This window comes from Adiantum capillus-veneris, chromosome 12 (genome assembly GCF_014529385.1).
Source record: "Adiantum capillus-veneris isolate H3 chromosome 12, ASM1452938v2, whole genome shotgun sequence".
Taxonomy (NCBI): Eukaryota; Viridiplantae; Streptophyta; class Polypodiopsida; order Polypodiales; family Pteridaceae; genus Adiantum; species Adiantum capillus-veneris.
Window position 1 is genome coordinate 60,589,641 of NC_140942.1, and position 17,719 is coordinate 60,607,359.

At 44.5% G+C, this 17,719-nt stretch overlaps 1 protein-coding gene across 4 annotated transcripts in view; it reads right to left on the reverse strand.

Annotated features, from left to right (window-relative positions):
- The window catches only part of LOC147445802 (uncharacterized), a 61,238-nt gene extending 43,788 nt beyond the window's left edge, over positions 1-17,450 (reverse strand). The window contains exons 1-2 of one of the 4 annotated variants that reach the window (XM_086525190.1): positions 17,204-17,341; positions 16,777-16,881 (exon numbers count right to left, since the gene is read on the reverse strand). Coding sequence is in view for 2 of the 4 variants with exons in the window: in XM_086525188.1 (XP_086381314.1) it covers positions 17,204-17,350 (147 nt within the window). In the remaining 2 variants the exon portion in view is untranslated. Of the gene's footprint in view, positions 1-16,776; positions 16,882-17,203 lie in introns of all 4 variants that reach the window. The other 3 variants (XM_086525188.1, XM_086525189.1, XM_086525191.1) reach the window with 3 other exon arrangements.
- Between the last annotated feature and the right edge of the window lie 269 nt (positions 17,451-17,719).

A 17,719-nucleotide genomic window follows, 5' to 3' on the forward strand; every position in this document is an offset into this window, starting at 1 on the left:
TGACAAGAATCCCAAGAAAGAAGGGCTTGTCCAACCTCCCCTTGTGTCTCTTTTTACTCATTGAGAGCGGACCGTGCACTTAGCGGCCGGCCAATCGACGTGAGGTGGGAAAAAGCAACCTTGGTGTGAACGCAAGGACGCCAAGGGGTGCGCCCGCAGAAAGGAGTAGAACTCGGGTGAAGAGAAGATCCTTCTCCAACGCGATTTGCAAGCGAAAGAAAACCTCAAGAACCCAAGACCCCCAAGAACCCAAGTTCCTCGTGAACTTCAGAACCCAAGACCCTCAAGAACCCGAGTTCCTCGTGAACTTAAGAACCCAAGAACCCACGACTTCAGAATGATCATCACTCGAAGCAGAATGGATACTTCGCTTGGAGGTGATGAGCATGAGAGAGGCGAAGAAGAATTTTCCCCACCAGGAGGTTTTTCTGACCCTTCCCCATCTACGACATTGATTGCACTAACTCCAATGGAGGAGTTGGAATTGTTGTTTATGGAACAGAATTTACAACGCAAAGCAAGAAATGCCGCAAGAATGGCAGCCATAGCGCGTGAGCGTGAGCAAGCACGCTTGGAAGCCAAAGAACGACAAGCTACATTGGATCGTGAATTCAAAGAAAGAAAAGCACAAATGGAACGCAGACACGCAGAGAACCAAGCAAGACAAGCAGAATTTTATCGCGAGAACAAAGCACGACTGCAAGAGATGTTGCGACTCTTTTCTCAGGTGCAAGCACCGATGCAAGAGATTCGGGAAAAGGAGACTCTCTCGGTCTCTTCTTCTCCATCGCATGATACACATGATTTGCATGATTGTATGAAGCATGATGATGTTTTGAGCGACAATGATAAGCACAATGATTTGCATGATGATGAGAAGCATGATGAATTGAATGATAATGATTTGCATGATGATTTGAATGACAATGATAAGCATGATGATTTGGATGCCAAAGATTTGCATAATGATTTGGATGACAATGACAAGCATGATGATTTGCATGATCAAGATGTGATTTCTCACAAGCATGATGAGTTGCATAAAGATGATGTGATTGTTCACAAGGATGATGTGTTAGTGGATGCTTTTCCTAGCGAAACTAACCTCGTAGATTCGATCAATCACGAAGATCCGATCTTGGCTTTCCAGTCGAGGACCAAAGAACCCCCACAGGACGATTCGATCATTCAGAAAGAACAGATCTTGGCTCTCAAGCCTAGGTCCATAGAACCCTCACAGGAAGTATTGTGTGTTCGCATGATTGATACGCACGCATTGTTCGAGTGTTTCAATCGTGACGGGTTCCTATATTTTAGTCAACATCATTATGTGATCCCTTTTCCTAGGCATGACATATTGTATGTTGAGCATGTTTCTATCATGGATGAGCACGAATGTATGCCGATTGTTCATGAAAATCTGAAAAGTTTGTATGTAAGTAAGTCACATTCCATGTCTCTTCCTTGGCATGACAGTTTCCGAACGAGCACATGAAAGTATGAGCACCAAGCATGGGCATTTCACTTGTGAATTGCCAAAGTTGATTGATTTTGATCATAAGAGAAAGATTCGATCTCATTGTTTGTGTGTGTGTGATGAACGGTTTGGCACTCCGTCTCTTTGTTCATCTACATTGCATGCACAATCTTTGAGGAAGACAAGATTTTTTCCACTCACTTTACATGGAATAGGTATGTTCATGTTTTTGTGTTGAAAGTGGTTTCAGGAATTTTCAGTCATCGAGATTCTTGAAGAAGAAAGAAGCATGACTCTAGCCAAAGTTGAAGCATTGAAGGAGCCACAAAAGACTTTGTGTCGCTTTCGGCGCGGCCCCAAGAAGCAAGCGTTGCAGACCTTTATGAAGTTCAAGTACCGCACGACCCACACATTAGAGTGGGCCGGCGAAGAGTCCCTTCCAGGATTCCGGATGCTATTGGCGATCTCCCTCGACGCCATACAGTTCGGTACCAATACCTCACTTTGGAAAGGAGGGGATGTCACGCGACACATCCAACCCTATGCGTCCGTGGACAAGCTACAACATGATCAGGGTTCAGTCAGTCCAGTCAGTCTAGATTTAGAAGTGATCTGGCACTTTTGTGAGTCTATTCGTAGATCGTGCATACCCAATCACTTAGTATAGATGCATATCCTCTGGTTGTACACAACATGATCATCAGTATTCGCTTCAGAATCCATCAAATTCAGTAAAGCGAATTTTCCAATGCATTTAGCCTATTTTCCCTATTTTTGGTATTTTCACTTATTATTTTTAAGTGACTTTTCAACAAAAGTAGATAGGGCCATTTTGCTAAGTTAATATATAAGCAAACCCAAGTTAGCACTTTCTGGCAGAAGAGGCAGCAGGAGCTTCCCGCTCAACAGGCAACTTCTCAGCAGTACCCCTCAAGGACCCCTAGCGTTTTTTGTTCCCAGCAGTAAAACCTCATCCCTAGCGTTTTCCTCACTGGCAGTCATCGCCATCGCCATCACCCTCAACACCCTAGCGTTAGCAGATTGTTGCCATCGCCAGGAGTCATCAACATTAGCGTTTTCGCCACAGTTCAGCCATTTCAGCGTTTTTGCTTTGAAGATGCGGATCAACCTAGCGTTTTTGGCAAGAGACATATCCAGCCAACGTTTTTTATATTCAGCCCAAACCAACAGCAGAGACTCGCAGTTTTCAGCCTATGCCACCGCAGTAGAGCACCCCCAAGACGGTTGCAGATGTTCCCCCATTTTCAGCCATAAAAACGCAGCCAAAACAGTCATTTTCAGCCACCGAAACAGTCCCGAAATTCAACAGTTAGAAGATCTCAGATTTTAGCCATCAAGTCGCCGCCGTCGTCACCGGCATAGTCCCATTGCATCAGTCCATTGCATTCGCATTGTACACCTTTGTGCAATCAAAGTAGAACACTATCGCCGACGAGAGTGGTGCCTTCCGAGGAGGGTTTTACAACCTCTCGGTGTCGTATCTCTTCTCTCTCCTTCTCTCAGTCTCATTCACTTGCACGCACAATATCCACTCACTTTGTTCGTGATCATAGCACTCTCCATAAGACGGAAGACTCTCTTCTTCCCTAAGAACTAAAAGGAACCTTGAGCAATAAAGATCACTAATCTTGAGAAAATACAACATTCATTCCGCTGCACATAACAGTTTTCTTTGCACCTGCTGGGCACCGTTTTTCACTCAGCCTATTAGCGTTTTTGGACAACGTTTTTGGTGAGCAAGATCAACGATCTAAAACCCACAACTTAACGTTTGTTAGCAGCCACAGACCAGCGTTTTGCATCAGCAAATTCAAAAGATAGAAGCCCAACAGATCCAGTGATTCCAAGCAAGAAAGGACAGCCCGACAAGAAGCATTCAAAGAATTCAGTTTTCAGCCATAGTCTCATCCTCGTCGTCCACACCGTCGGCCTCGACATAGCCCCATTAGATTTGTATCAGCCATTATATCAGATCGTGCAATAAATAGTAGACCACTCTCGCTATCGAGAGTGGGGCCCTTGGAGGAGGGTTTTACGTCTCTGGTGTCGTATTCTCTTCTCTCTCTATCTCTCAGTCTCATGCACTTCCATTCACACTGTCCATTCACTTTGTTTGTGTCCATTGCACTCTCATTAAGAACGGAAGGCTCTCCCTTCCCTAAGTAAAAGGAACCTTGAGCACAATTGGGAGCACTCATCTTGAGCAAAGTTCAACGTTCACTTCCGTTGCACCTTACATTGGTATCACAGCTTTGGCAGTGTTCTGTATCACTCAAGGAAAGAACCATAAGAACCACATTAACATTTTTTTTGCTTGTTGAGGTCGCACGTAACCCAAGACCTCTTTGGGCGTGTGGATTCCTAATCGTGTTTTTGAAGAGTGACAGGAAACCCAAGAAAGAAGGGCTTGTCCAGCCTCCCCCTTGTGCCTCTTTTCACTCATTGAGCGCGGACCATGCACTTAGCGGCTGGCCAATCGACGTGAGGTGGGAAAAAGCAACCTTAGTGTGAGCGCAAGGCCGCCAAGGGGTGCGCCAGAGAGTAGAACTCGGGTGAAGAGAAGATCCTTCTGTAACACAGATTGCAAGCGAAAGAAGAACCGCAACAACCTCAAGAACCACAAGAACTCAAGAACCCAAGAAGCTCAAGACGAGAAGATCCTTCTCTAACACAGATTGCAAGCGAAAGAACAAATGCAAGAACCAGAAGAACTCAAGAACCCAAGAAGCTCAAGACCCCCAAGAACCTCAAGACCCTTAAGAACCCAAGACCCACAAGAACCCAAGTTCCTCGTGAACTTAAGAACCAAAGATCACAGTGTATGGTCATCACCCGAACGGAATAAATACTTAGCATGGAGGTGATGGGCATGAAAGTAGTGAAGAAGAATTTCCTCACCATGGAGGTTTTCTGGACCCTCCCCCTTCGCCATCTATGCCAAGGGTTGCACCAAATCCTATGGAGGCTTTGTCAAGTCAATGATGGACATGATGGCACAACAACAAGAAGCGAATCGCGTTACTTTGGAATGCGAGCGCGATGCACGAAAAGAAAGAAAAGCACAAAGAAAGGAGGTAGCCAAAGAAAGACGAGCGGCCTTGGAGGCCGATCATGAGGTTCAGAGAGACCTACGCAAGCAAGAATTGGTTCGACAGGTTCTCGCCTCGAAGTCCGAGCCAACCAAAGATGTTGGTAGTTCCTCAAGTGGCGCAAGCCGAGATTCGGACTCCAACAACCCAGTCAAAGAGAAGATCCAGTTCAGTACGTATGATGGTAAGATGGATGCTACGGTTATTCATTCTTGGTTGCATCAATTTAATGCTTATTTTGCGACAACTAAGAAGACAGGAAATAGCAAGGTTTTGACGACAGCTATGTACCTTGCCGATGATGCCATAAATAGGTACCACGCATGGCAAGACACACAATTAGCCGCGTACCTACAGGAAGCCGACGAATTCACGCCCCTTTCCTTCAATTGGGCTAATTTCCAAGACAAACTCAAGGCGCGATTTATGCCACCTCAGTACCTAGCACAGTTGAAGGACGATTGGCGCGGTCTCAAGCAAAATGGTATACCAGTTATGTCTTTCTCTAATCGTGTTTTGCAGCTCGGCACTCAATTACGCAAATCGGATGCGAAGCGCAAGGAGGAATTTATTTATGGATTGGACGAGTATATCAAGTATGATGTCGAGGTGCTCGGTCCAATCGATCTCAACAAGGCGGTAGCGATTGCTCTCGCACAGGAGATGAAGCACAAGGGAAAGCCTAAGGAAAACAAGACTTCCACAAGTACCTCTCACATTGCTCAGAACCCTCAGAACGGTAAGAACGGTAACTCTTCTAACCAATCTTCCAATAGTCTCTCAAAAAAGAACTCTCAAAATGAACCTAAGGGTAAAGCTAACACAATTGCTAAACCTAAGGTCACTCCAGATGAAAAAGTAGCACAAGGAATTTTAGGAGGATACATCACGTCGGAAGAGCAAAGCACTTATTCTAAGGAAGGTCGTTGTTTTCATTGTCACATTAAGGGTCACATAAAAAGAACATGTCCTAAGCTTGAATCGAATGAATCTAAAGAATCCACAAAACCCACTTCCTCTGTCAATGCGATAAATGACAACATGAGTGTGCCCCAAGTTTCTCATGACGCTCCCATTGATGAGTCTCTCATTAAATGTTATGGTCATATGATAGGGCAACGTTTTGTCATATTGTTTAACCCAAGCAGTATGCATGATGTGATTAGTCCCTCTCTTGTTGAGAAAGCCCTCCTAGAGGTTAGTCAAAAATCTCCTCTCGAGGTCTCTGGCTTCGCTCCCGGTATGGACTCTCTCATCACAAAGGAGTGCTTTGATGTGTTGTTTACAGTTCAATAAGCTGCTTTCCGAAGAAAATTTTTAGTCTCTCTTCTCTCAGGATGTGATATGATTTTGGGCATTCGATGGTTTCGTGAGCATAACCCTCTCATTGATCGGGCGGAAAATACGTTCACTTTCAATGCCAAAAGTGACTCTCCCCTTGTCATTCGTGGAGAGCAAGTTGTTCATTCTCCATCTCTCATTTCTAATGTGCAGACGAAGATTGAACGGAATCAGGAGAAGGAGACTCTCTCGGTCTTGTCTTCTCCAAAGCATGATACACAGGATTTGCATGATGATAAGCATGATAAATTGAATGATAATGATACACATGATGATGTGGATGACAATGACAAGCATGATGATTTGCATGATCAAGATGTGATTACTCACAAGCATGATAATTTATACAATCAAGACGTGATTGTTCACAAGGATGATGGTTTAGTTGATGCTTTTTCGAGCGAAGCTAACCTCGTTGCAGATTCGATCAATCACAAGGAATCGATCTTGGCTCTCGAGTCGAGGTCCAAAGAACCCCCACAGGAAGATTCGATCAACCACGAAGAGCCGATCTTGGCTCTCGAGCCTAGGTCCAAAGAACCCTCACAGAAAGTATTAAGTGTTCGCATGATTAGTCAACACACATTATACGAGTGTTTCATTCGTGATCGTTTCCTGTATTTTAGTCAACGTCTTTATGTGATCCCTTTTCCTAGGCATGACATATTGTACGTTGAGCACGTTTCACTCATGGATGAGCACGGATGTATGCAGATTTCTAACGAAAAGAAGAAATGTTTGCATTCAAGGAAGTCACATTCCATGTCTCTTCCTTAGCACGACACAGTCGTAGAAAGAGCACAAGAAAGTATGAGCACCAAGCATTGGCATTTCCATTATGATTTGCCACAGTTGATTGATTTAGATCAGAAAGAAAAGATTCGATCTCATTGTTTGCATGTGTTTGATGAACGGTTTGTCACTCCGTCTCTATGTTCATCTACATTACATGCACAGTCTTTGAGGAAGACAAGATTTTTTCCACTCACTTTACATGGAATGGGTATATTCTGTTGGAAGTGGTTTCAGGAATTTCAACCTCGAAGATTCTTGAAGAAGGTAGACGCATGACTCTAGACGAAGGTGAAGCATTGAAGGAGCCACAGAAGACTGTCACTTTCAGCACGGCCCAAAGAAGCAAGCGTTGCAGACCTTTATGAAGTTCAAGTATCGCACGACCTACACCTCAGAGTGGGCCGACGAAGAGTCTTTTCAAGGATTCCGGATGTTGTTGGCGATCTCCCTCGACGCCATACAGTTCGATACCAGTATCTCACTTTGGAAAGGAGGGGATGTCACGTGATACATCCAACCCTATGTGTCCATGGACGAGCTACAGCATGACCAGGGTTCAGTTCAGTCAAGTCAGTCTAGAATAGGAAGAGTTCTAGCACTTTTGTGAGTCTCTTCGCAGACCGTGCATGACCAGTCACTTAGATTAGATGCATATCCTCCGGTTGCACACAGCATGATCACCGGCATTACCATCAGAATTCATCAAGGGAAATTTCCAATGGATTAAACCTATTTTCCCTATTTTTGACATTTTTCACTTATTTATTAAGTGACTTTTGTTGAGAACTAGGTAGGGCAATTTTGCTAAGATAATATATAAGCAAATCAGAGTTAGCACTTTCTGGCAGAAGAAGAAGCATCAGGCACTCAGTGCAGCAGGCCTCTGGAGACCCTTCTTAGCAAGAACAAGAAGCACCTCAGCCTGGAGTTTTCAACAAAGGACTTCTGCGTTTTCAGCCCTTGGAAACCTCAGCCTTCAGTGTTTTCAGCCTTGGCAACCTCAGCCATTCCAACGCTTGTGAAGCCCTGCAATATAGTGTTTTCTTTGCACCTACTGGGCAACGTTTTTACTCAGCCTATTAGCGTTTTTGGACAGCATTTTTAGTGAGCAAGATCAACACGATTTAACACCCGCAACTTAGCGTTTGTTAGCATCCTCCTTCAGTTTCAAGTCGCGACGATGGCGATCCGCTGCCTTTTTCTGTCGTTCTTGAGACTTCTGCAAAGTCTCGCGAACCTTGGCAAAAGCCGTATCCAAATCTCGCGAATATTCATCCGCTTCAAATATCTAATCTTTCGTGCTCAAGAAGGATGGAACCTTCGCAGCACTTTCAACAATCTCAAATGGCGTCTTCCCGTCGAAGAGTGTATCTTGTTATTGTAGGCAAATTCCACCAAAGGTAAGTTCTTTTTCCATTGAGTCTTCTGATCCGAGATACAAGACTTCAATAAATCTAAAACCACGGAATTGGCAATCTCAGATTGCCCGTCAGTCTGCAAGTGGAACGATGACGAGAACTGCAACCGCATGCCAATGTTCTCCCAAATTGCCTTCCAAAACAAACTCATAACTCTAGGGTCTCTGTCGGAGACAATCGTCTCAGACGTGCCATGTAATCGTAAAATCATCGTGGTCATTCTGTGTTCTCGGGAGACAAAAATGAAATCCGTTTCAATATTTTCCCAGGGGCGGGTGGGTATGGATAAAGGCTGTAACAATTCCTGTGCCTTATGCCTGTCAAACATGACCTTCTGGCATACTGCGCACAAACCCTTCCTCATCCTTTTTGAGTCTCGGCCAAAATAAGTATCTCTCTACCCCTTCATGGTGGTAGCAATGCCGCAGTGACCTGTAAAAGGTGGACAGTGGCATTCAGTCATAACCTTTGCCTTCAACGGTTGTGTAACGCACAACATAGTCTTTTTCATCAAGTAGTCTTCCCGAAGGGAGTATCCAGCTACTGTCTCCCCATCCCGTGTCCGTGTGAAAAATATCTGCAAAATCTGTATCTGTGGCATATTGATCGACCATATCCTCGAAGCTCCTATGATGTATGGCGGAAATAGCCAGAACCAACGGCTTTCCAGACAAAGCATCTGCCACCTCATTCTTTTGTCCCTGCACGTGGACAATCTGGAGGTGAAACTGTGACAAGATGTTCGCCCACCGCGTCTGCTTTTCCGAAAGCTCTTCTGTGACAAGAAGTAGCACAAACTCTGATGGTCTGTAAAGACAGTAAAATCCGCTCCGAGTAGGTAATGCCGCCACTGAGTAAGAGCATGGATAACCGCCAAAAGCTCTCTCATAGATCTCTGCTGTCATCTCCGGCCTAGAGAACAAACGGCTCTCGTAAGCTATGACATGGCCTTCTTGCATCAAGACCGCACCCAGACTACAACCACAAGCATCACAATATACTTCAAATGACTTCTGCAAGTCTGGCAAAGTTAAAACTGGTCTCGTAGTCAATTTCTCTTTCAATGTCCGAGAGGCAGTCACCTCTGTGGGTCCCCACGAAAAAGGTACTCCTTTCTGTGTCAAGGTATGCAAAGGGGAAGCAACCTCTGCAAACTTTCATATGAGCCGCCTGTAGTACGAACACAGTCCCAAGAAGCTTCTAACTTCATGGACATTCCTCAAATCGGGCCAATCACGGATAGTCTCTATCTTGGCCGGGTCCATTTGCACTCATGCTGTTGACACAATGTGTCCCAAAAAGTGTATCTCTGGTAGGAAAAATTCACTTTTCTTTGCATTAATCACTAATGTGTGATCTCGTAATGCCTGAAAGACATGAAGCAGATGATCTCTGTGTTTTGCCTCATTCTTGGAGAAAACAATGATGTCGTCAAAGAAAGTGCCAACAAATAGCTTGTATTCTCGAAAAATCCTGTCCATCATCCGGTTAAATGTCGCAGGAGCATTGGTTAAGCCAAAAGGCATCACCAAAAACTCAAATAACCCAAAAGTCGTCCGAAAAGGTGTCTTGTAGATATCTCCTGGCGCTATCCTGATCTGATGATATCCACTCTTCAAGTCAATTCTGCTAAAGCACGAGGATCCCTGTAACCTGTCGAGTATATCATCGATCCTAGGAATCGGAAATCTGTTCTTGATGGTGATTTCGTTGAGAGTGCTATAATCGATGCACATTCTCCAAGATCCGTCTTTCTTCAAGACCAACAACACTGGAGAGCAATACGATGAAGTACTAGGCTGGACAAGACCCTTTTCCAAGAGGTCTTTCACTTGGTTTATAATCCCTTCATTCTGTGCTCGGCTTACACGGTAGGGTGGCCGGTTCGGTGGCGTGCTTCCAGGTATCAGATCAATGGTTTGATCTTCAGGCCCTCTGAAAAGCAATCGGCATGAGTGTGGAGAAAAATCTTGGCGTTCTTTTGATCAAGTCAAAACATATTCAACCTTTATCCATCGTTCAGTTCTCTCCCAAAAGAATGAGTAAGAAACTAAAGTTCATCAAGTACAATCTCTAAGCCCTTCATTTATCAAAGTCGCTTTCTCGGCCCAGTAGTCAATTACGGCGTAGTTCTTGTGGTACCAAGGGATCCTGAGTAGAACGTCACTCGCGTGCCTTGGACACCCCTGTCATTGCAAACGAAGTTTGCCAATGCTCGGTGTAATGGCAATATCCCATCCGAGTGCCAATCGAACTACCTCCGCCTATGGCGTCAGTCTATCGGGCGTAATTTCCAAATCGAGCCGCCAATCCCAAGTGAAAAGAAGTTGGCCTTGGATCCTTCAAAAGAGCTTCCTGATCCTTCACTTTGCCCCAAAAGCGGCAAAGTTTGTACTTACATTCATTAGATTCGGTGCAGGTCCCACGCCATGTGGTACCAGTTCTGCTTTTCTATCTGCCTTTTCTACCACGTTCCTCAGCTGCTCTCGAACTCTCAGACCTGTCGTCGTCTTTATCATTCTGTTCTTTCTGTGCATTTTTAGGACACTTGGCGGAGATATGTCCATGTTCCCCGCATCCAAAGCACTCCCCCTCTCTGATGAAGCAAGCTCTCTCCTCATGAGTAAGCTTGGGTCGTGCATCCTTTTTCTCTCGGTTGCTCTTTTTCTTTCTACTTTCATTCCCAAAAGTCAGTTCGGCTCGTTGTGTCATGGCCTCATCTGTGGGGTAGGTCAGACTGTCGGAGTGAATGGCAAAGCCCCGCTTCGCATGACTCATCAACTCCTGAATAGAAGTTGACTTCTGTTCCAAGCAGTGATCTTGGATCTTTGTAGGTAGACCCAAGGTGAACCGCTTAATCTGTTCTCTAAACGAGATCTTCTTGAATGAAGAGGCGGGTAGAAAAGAGCTCCAGAATCTTTCACAATAAGCATTGATTGTATCTTTCTTGGTCATCCGAAGATGATTCCAAGCAGCTCGTATATCTCGTTCATATTCTTGCGTCAACCATAAAGAAATAAAAATCTTTTTAAATTTCAGCCATTTAACTGGCGCACTCTTGTTTTAAAGAAGCGTGGACCACCAAGTGCGAGCATTCCCCTTAAAATAATAGGCAGCTCTCCGAATCTTGGAGTGCTCTGAATAGCGTCCTCCCGCGAAAGCGATGTCAAACTGTTGTATAAAAGACAAAGCCTTCGAAGCATCGGAGTATCCCGAAAAAGTATCAAACTTGAGTGCTTGGCCACCCTCCTTAAACTCTCGAACTTTCTTACTTTTATCTTCGACGAGTCATCTGTAGAAGTGTCACTCACTGGGCAAGACTTAGACTTCTTTGCCTTTTTCATGCCCTTTCCGAAGCGTTGTTTCTTGCTTCGCTTTTTGCTTTTCCTGTCTTCTTCGCTCGAGTCTGAAGAGCTAGAAGAACTGTCAGAAGAAGAAGAAGAACTGGGTAAGCCTTCAAACTTGACGCGCTTCTTCTGTTTCTTTGCCTTGTCGAATGTCGACCGACGACCCAAATATCCCGCGAAGTCAGTGCCTTTCTTCTGCTTTTTGCCGTGCTTTTTGCCGTTCTTTTGCAGGTCGAAAAGTTGAGCTATCCGTGCATCAACCACGTTCTCCGGTTCCTTCTCCGTATATTTCTTGGAGACAGAAGGTTTCTTGAGAGCGGGTTTCGGGAGTGGTGTTGTGGTTCTCTGCCACTCCGTCTATACCTCCTCCAAAGAGGTCTAACTCATATATTTTGCTATCTTCGGGTCCTTGGCAAAATTGAGCATCATCTTTGTTGCATCGCCAATCAATTGACGACGCTCCATCTCTCGCCGCTCCGCTTGAGTAGGCCAAGGTGGGCCATACTCTTTGCCGGAATCTTCGTTGTATCCCTGCCTGCATCTCCAAATGCAGAGGGAGTCGACTGACCCTTGCCTGAAGCCATAGATGCCGAGGGAAAAAAAAATCGGGGATCGGATTTCCCGTAGCAGAGAAATCGACCATGCTCTGATACCACTGTAATAGACTTGGACACTCCAAGTCAAGAATCAGCCGCGACAACACCAAATAACCACTTCAAAACAATTCACAGATCACAATAGATTTGCACTGGCCCGGCGGAGTTCCGTGCCTAGAGATATTGGCCCCAAAGACTGGCGTCCCTTTCGGTATTTCTTTTTATATTAATCAGATCAAAGTACAAGAGAGTGGCTAGGGTTTCACTCTCAGACTCTGCGTCCAGATGCTCTAAGAAGTGAAGCCCTCACCACTTATTTAAAGGTTAGAAGGGATGCCCAAAAGCAAAGCCCCAAAAGCTTCAAAATCAAAAGCCTAAAAATAAAAGCAAGACTCTTTATCTCACAAGCTCTCTTGAGCTTTTAAAAATAAAGCAAAGGGTTTCTTCTCTCTCACTCTCTTTCCCATTTGCGTGGAAAAAGCAAAAAGCATCGCCCAAAAGCTGTCAGCGCAAATCCCGCCACAAATTCCGGAATTCCGTACGGTTGCTGACACGTGGCACCCCCGACAAAAATTAGGGTTTGCTGACATAAATTAGGGTTTCAGCCTGTAATTAGGGTTTCTTGCAAATTAGGGTTTTTGGCAGATTTTAGGGTTTGCAGGAATTTTAGGGTTTCAGCCAGAAATTAGGGTTTTTGTTGTCCGCCACGTCATCACTTTGTGACACTTGGTACTTTGTCTAGTGAAGCTAACCTCGTTACAGATTCGATCAATCACGAAGAACCGATCTTGGCTCTCGAGTCGAGGTCCAAAGAACCCCCTCAAGAAGTTTCATTCCCTCACGAAAAACCGGTCTTGGCTCTTGAGCCTAGGTCCAAATAACCCCCACATGAAGTATTCTGTGTTCGAATGATTAGTCAGTACGCATTGTTAGAGTGTTTCATTCGTGATGCTTTCCTGTATTTTAGTCACTGTCCTTATGTGATCCGTTTTCATAGGCATGACATACTGTACGCTGAACACGATTCACTCATGAATGAGCACGGATGTATGAAGATTACTCATGAAAAGATGAAATGTTTGCACCCAAGGAAATCACATTCAATGTCTCTTCCTTGGCATGACACAATATCCGAAAGAGCACAAGAAGGATTGAGCATCAAGCATCGACATTTCCATTGTGTTTTGCCACCTTGATTGATTTAGATCAAAAAGTAGAGATTCGACTCCATTGTTTGCATGTGTTTGATGAACGGTTTGGCACTTCGTCACTTTGTTCATCTACATTGCATGCACTGTTTTTTCGAAAGAATAGTCTTTTTCCAATCACTTTACGTGGAATGGGTATGTTCATGTTTTTGTGTTGGAAGTGGTTTCAAGAATTTTCATCCTCGGAGATTCTTGAAGAAGGTAGGCGCATGACTATAGACGAAGTTGAAGCATTGAAGGAGCCATAGATGACTGTCGCTTTCGACGCGGCTCAAAGAAGCAAGCGTTGAAAACCTTTGTGAAGTTCAAGTATCGCATGACCTACGCATCAGAGTCGGCCGACGAAGAGTCCTTTCCAAGATTCCAAACGCTGTTGGTGATCTCCCTCAACGCCATACAATTCGATGTCAGCACCTCACTTTGAAAAGGAAAGGATGTCACGTGCACATCTAACCCTATGTGTACGTGGACAAGCTACTTCATGACATGGGTTCAATCCAGTTCAGTTAGTCCAGAATAGGAAGTGTTCTGGCACTTTTGTGAGTGTTCGCAGACCGTGCATGTCCAGACACTTGGAATAGATGCATATCCTCTGGTTGCACACAGCATGATCATCAGATTTCCATCGAACCCATCAGGAGCATTTTTACAGTATATAGACCTATTTTTTCTATTTTAGCTAATTTTCACTTATTATTTTTAAGTGACTTTTGTTGGGAACTAGGTAGTGCAAATTCAATAGCCAAGTATATAAGAAAACCTAGCGCTAGCACTTTTGGGCAAAAGAGACAACGGGAACTTCGGTTCAACAGGCAACTTCTCGGCAAGAAACTCTCCCAAGCAGACCTAGCGTTTTTGCACCAAGACAAAGATCAGCCCAACGTTTATGCATTGCAGCAACCCGGCGACAGCAAGACAACAAATAAGCTCTAGCGTTAGCAGATTCTCTGCAGCAGAACAGTTTTTCAACCCTAGCGTTTTTGCATCGACATAGCATTTTGCAGATTCACCGTGACGGATGTCACGTGACACATCCCAACCCTATGTGTCCATGGACAAGCTACACCATAGCAGGGTTCCCGTCAGCCAAGTCAGTTAGATTAGCAGTGATCTGGCACTTTTGTGAGTCTATTCGTAGACCGTGCATGCCCAATCACTTAGCATAGATGCATATCCTCCGATTGCACACAGCATGATCATCAGAATTCCCATCAGAATCCATTAGCATCAGTTAGGGAAATTTTCCAGTGCATTTAGCCTATTTTCCTATTTATTGGTATTTTCACTTATTATTTTTAAGTGACTTTCCAACAAAAGTAAGTAGGGCAATTTTGCTAAGTTAATATATAAGCAAACCAAAGTTCACACTTTCTGGCAGAAGAGGCAGCAGGAGCACCTTGCTCAACAGGCAACTTCTCAGCAAGACCAACCCCCGCGACTACTCTCGCGTTTTCTCCACAGAAGACCTAGCGTTTTTGCATCAGATCGGCCTTGACGATTTGTGCACAACAGATCAGCCCCGGCGTCATCACGACACAGCAGATCAACCTAGCGTTTTTGCATTTGCAGAACCCCGACGACAAAAGGACCAATTTCAGCCCCTGGCGTTTTTGGATTTCAACAGCAAATTAAGACCGGCAATATTCACCTAAAGTGTAGCAGATTCAGCCCGTAAAGACCATCAGTTTTCAGCCCTAAGAAACCTCATTTTTCAGCCATAAAAACGCAGCCAAAACAGTCATTTTCAGCCACCGAAACAGTCCCGAAATTCAGCGATTAGAAGATCTCAGATTTCAGCCATCAAATCGTCGTTGTCACCACCGTCGTCGTCATCGGCATAGTCCAAGTTGCATAAGTCCATTGCATACGCATTGTACACCTTTGTGAAATCAAAGTAGACCACTCTCGCCGACGAGAGTGGGGCCTTCGGAGGAGGGTTTTACAAACCTCTCGGTGTCGTATCTCTTCTCTCTCCTTCTCTCAGTCTCATTCCCTTGCACGCACAATATCCGCTCACTTTGTTCGTGATCATAGCACTCTCCACAAGACGGAAGACTCTCTTCTTCCCTAAGAACTAAAAGGAACCTTGAGCATCTTGAGAAAATACAACATTCATTCCGCTGCACCTAACAACGGAACACCAAGAAGCACCAACGTTTTCAGTTTTCAGCAGTCAGACACCGCAATAGAATCCCCAAACCTCGCAGATCTCACCTTCCTGTAGCAGATCCTTGCCACACGATCGGATCCAGTGTAGTTTGCAGATTCACTCGAAAAACGCAGATTTCAACATCTGCGTTTTCGACGCGTCATCGTTGCATCGTCGTCATCACCGACATAGAGTCAGAATTCAGCCGATAAAGATTTGCAAATTTCAGCCCTTAGAATTTTTAGATTTCAGCCCATCTCGTCGTCGATAGACATCGTCAGCAAGCCAAAGCATTGTAGAGATATATGCAATCGATAGTAGACTGCTCTCGCTATAGAGAGTGGGGCCTTCGGAGGAGGGTTTGACGACATTCTAGTGTCGTATTCTTCTCTCTCTATCTCTCAGTCTCAGTACCTTCATTCACAGTGTTTGTCACTTTGTTTGTGATCATTTGCACTCTCTCACTAAAGGAACAGAAGGCTCTCCCTTCCGTAAGTAAAAGGAACCTTGAGCACAGTTCGGAGCACTCATCTTGCATTCACTTACGCTGCACCTTACATATACCATGGAAGCAAAGTATATTGCGGCATCATATGCCAACAAACAAGCTATATGGCTTACTTGTCTAGTGGAAGATTCGCGCATCAATGCAAAGATTCCAATTTTGCATTGTGATTGACTGCTATCTAACTAGCATGGAACACAATGTTTCATGCGAAGACAAAGCACTTCTTTCGTGAGGTGCTTGAGGACAAGTTTATAGAATTTGTCAAGACCATGTTCATCTCTTAACCACGGATCTATCCTTCAAGAACTTAAAAGTTTGAACACGATCGAGTGCTTATGGGCGCTAGATAGAGATCTAGACCCTTGTACATATGTCCATAGCTTGCTTATACATTGGCCTTTGAAGATTATTGGGGTTAAAGGGCCCCGACTACCCATTAACCCAATATACTAACCTTTCATTGTTATCTCAATACATTAGATGGATAAGGAGTTGCAACAGGACGTGTTGCTACAATGAAGCTCCGTCCACATTTTGGGTGTCCTCCCCTCTCTCTCGCTCTTCATGCATATGCATACACTTGCCTACATCAAAGTTATGGATTTCAATCAAGCTCCCCTAACTAACTACATCATCCATTGATACTAGTCTAATGTCAGCACTACCAATGAGCTCTTTTGACTCTCATATTGCATCATTCGCCTTGGTATGCTACCTCATCAAGCTAACCTTATAATCTTTGGGTGCAAAAAGGTTTATGATACAAAAAGCTTTGCATTATAAAAGGAATCTGGAAAAGGCGTTTGTACATTACAAAGGTTACCAACCACTTAGCCTTTTCCTTGCCATTGACATAAGGGGCTCCTCGAACTCCTGAATGAAGCGAATCTAAGTAGCACTGCAAACAATGCTGACGTGTCTCTGCAAACTGCCTGTTTATAGGAGCTAAACTTAGCACACCTTGAGACTGATAGATTCAACAGTAGTTATTTAATTTTCCTGGTCTTCACTGATATAGATAGGCGTACACATCACGTTGTCAATACGTTTGCCCCTGGGGTAGGAATTCCTTCCATGTACTATCAGTGAAGGAGCTAGCTATAAAACTGTGAAGTGCCCAAGCATGCTGAAGAATGGGTAGCAAATGCAACAATGAGCCTCTCTCTCTCTCTCTAGTTTCCTACGACGTTAAAATTCTCTTCTCTCTCTCTCTCTCTCTCTCTCTCTCTCTCTCTCTCTCATATTGACACTCACAGGTAAATGACCTCCTGAAGCTACGGAATACTGCCCAGCAGCATCAGATCCTGTCGAAAAGGGACATGCATCAGCTCTCCACCGTTGTGGGCATATGTTTGTGCACGAAAGATGCACGCACCGAAACGAAGAGGGGTGCGGGTGCATTCGTAGAATACCAGGGTTTAGGTTATACTACAAATACCAGGGTTTAGGTTCAAAAGGCAGTGTCGTCTCTCTCACACGCACTTGCTAGGGCATGCTGACACCACTCAATCATTACTTAAGTGCACACACAAATAGCTTATGAGTAAGAGGACTAAAAGGACACTAGTATGTGACCCGCGCATTGCTGCGGCCAAGAGGAAGCAAGTCCCAACTGTGATTGCCTCCCCTCTAAGGTGATGATTTTTTAAAACATAACATATGCATCCGTGAGGTAGTCACAATTATATCCATGCTTCATTATCACATAAAACGATCCTTCTAAGCTCTGATAAGGTTTTCCATCTGACTATTAATAGTCTCATCTTATGT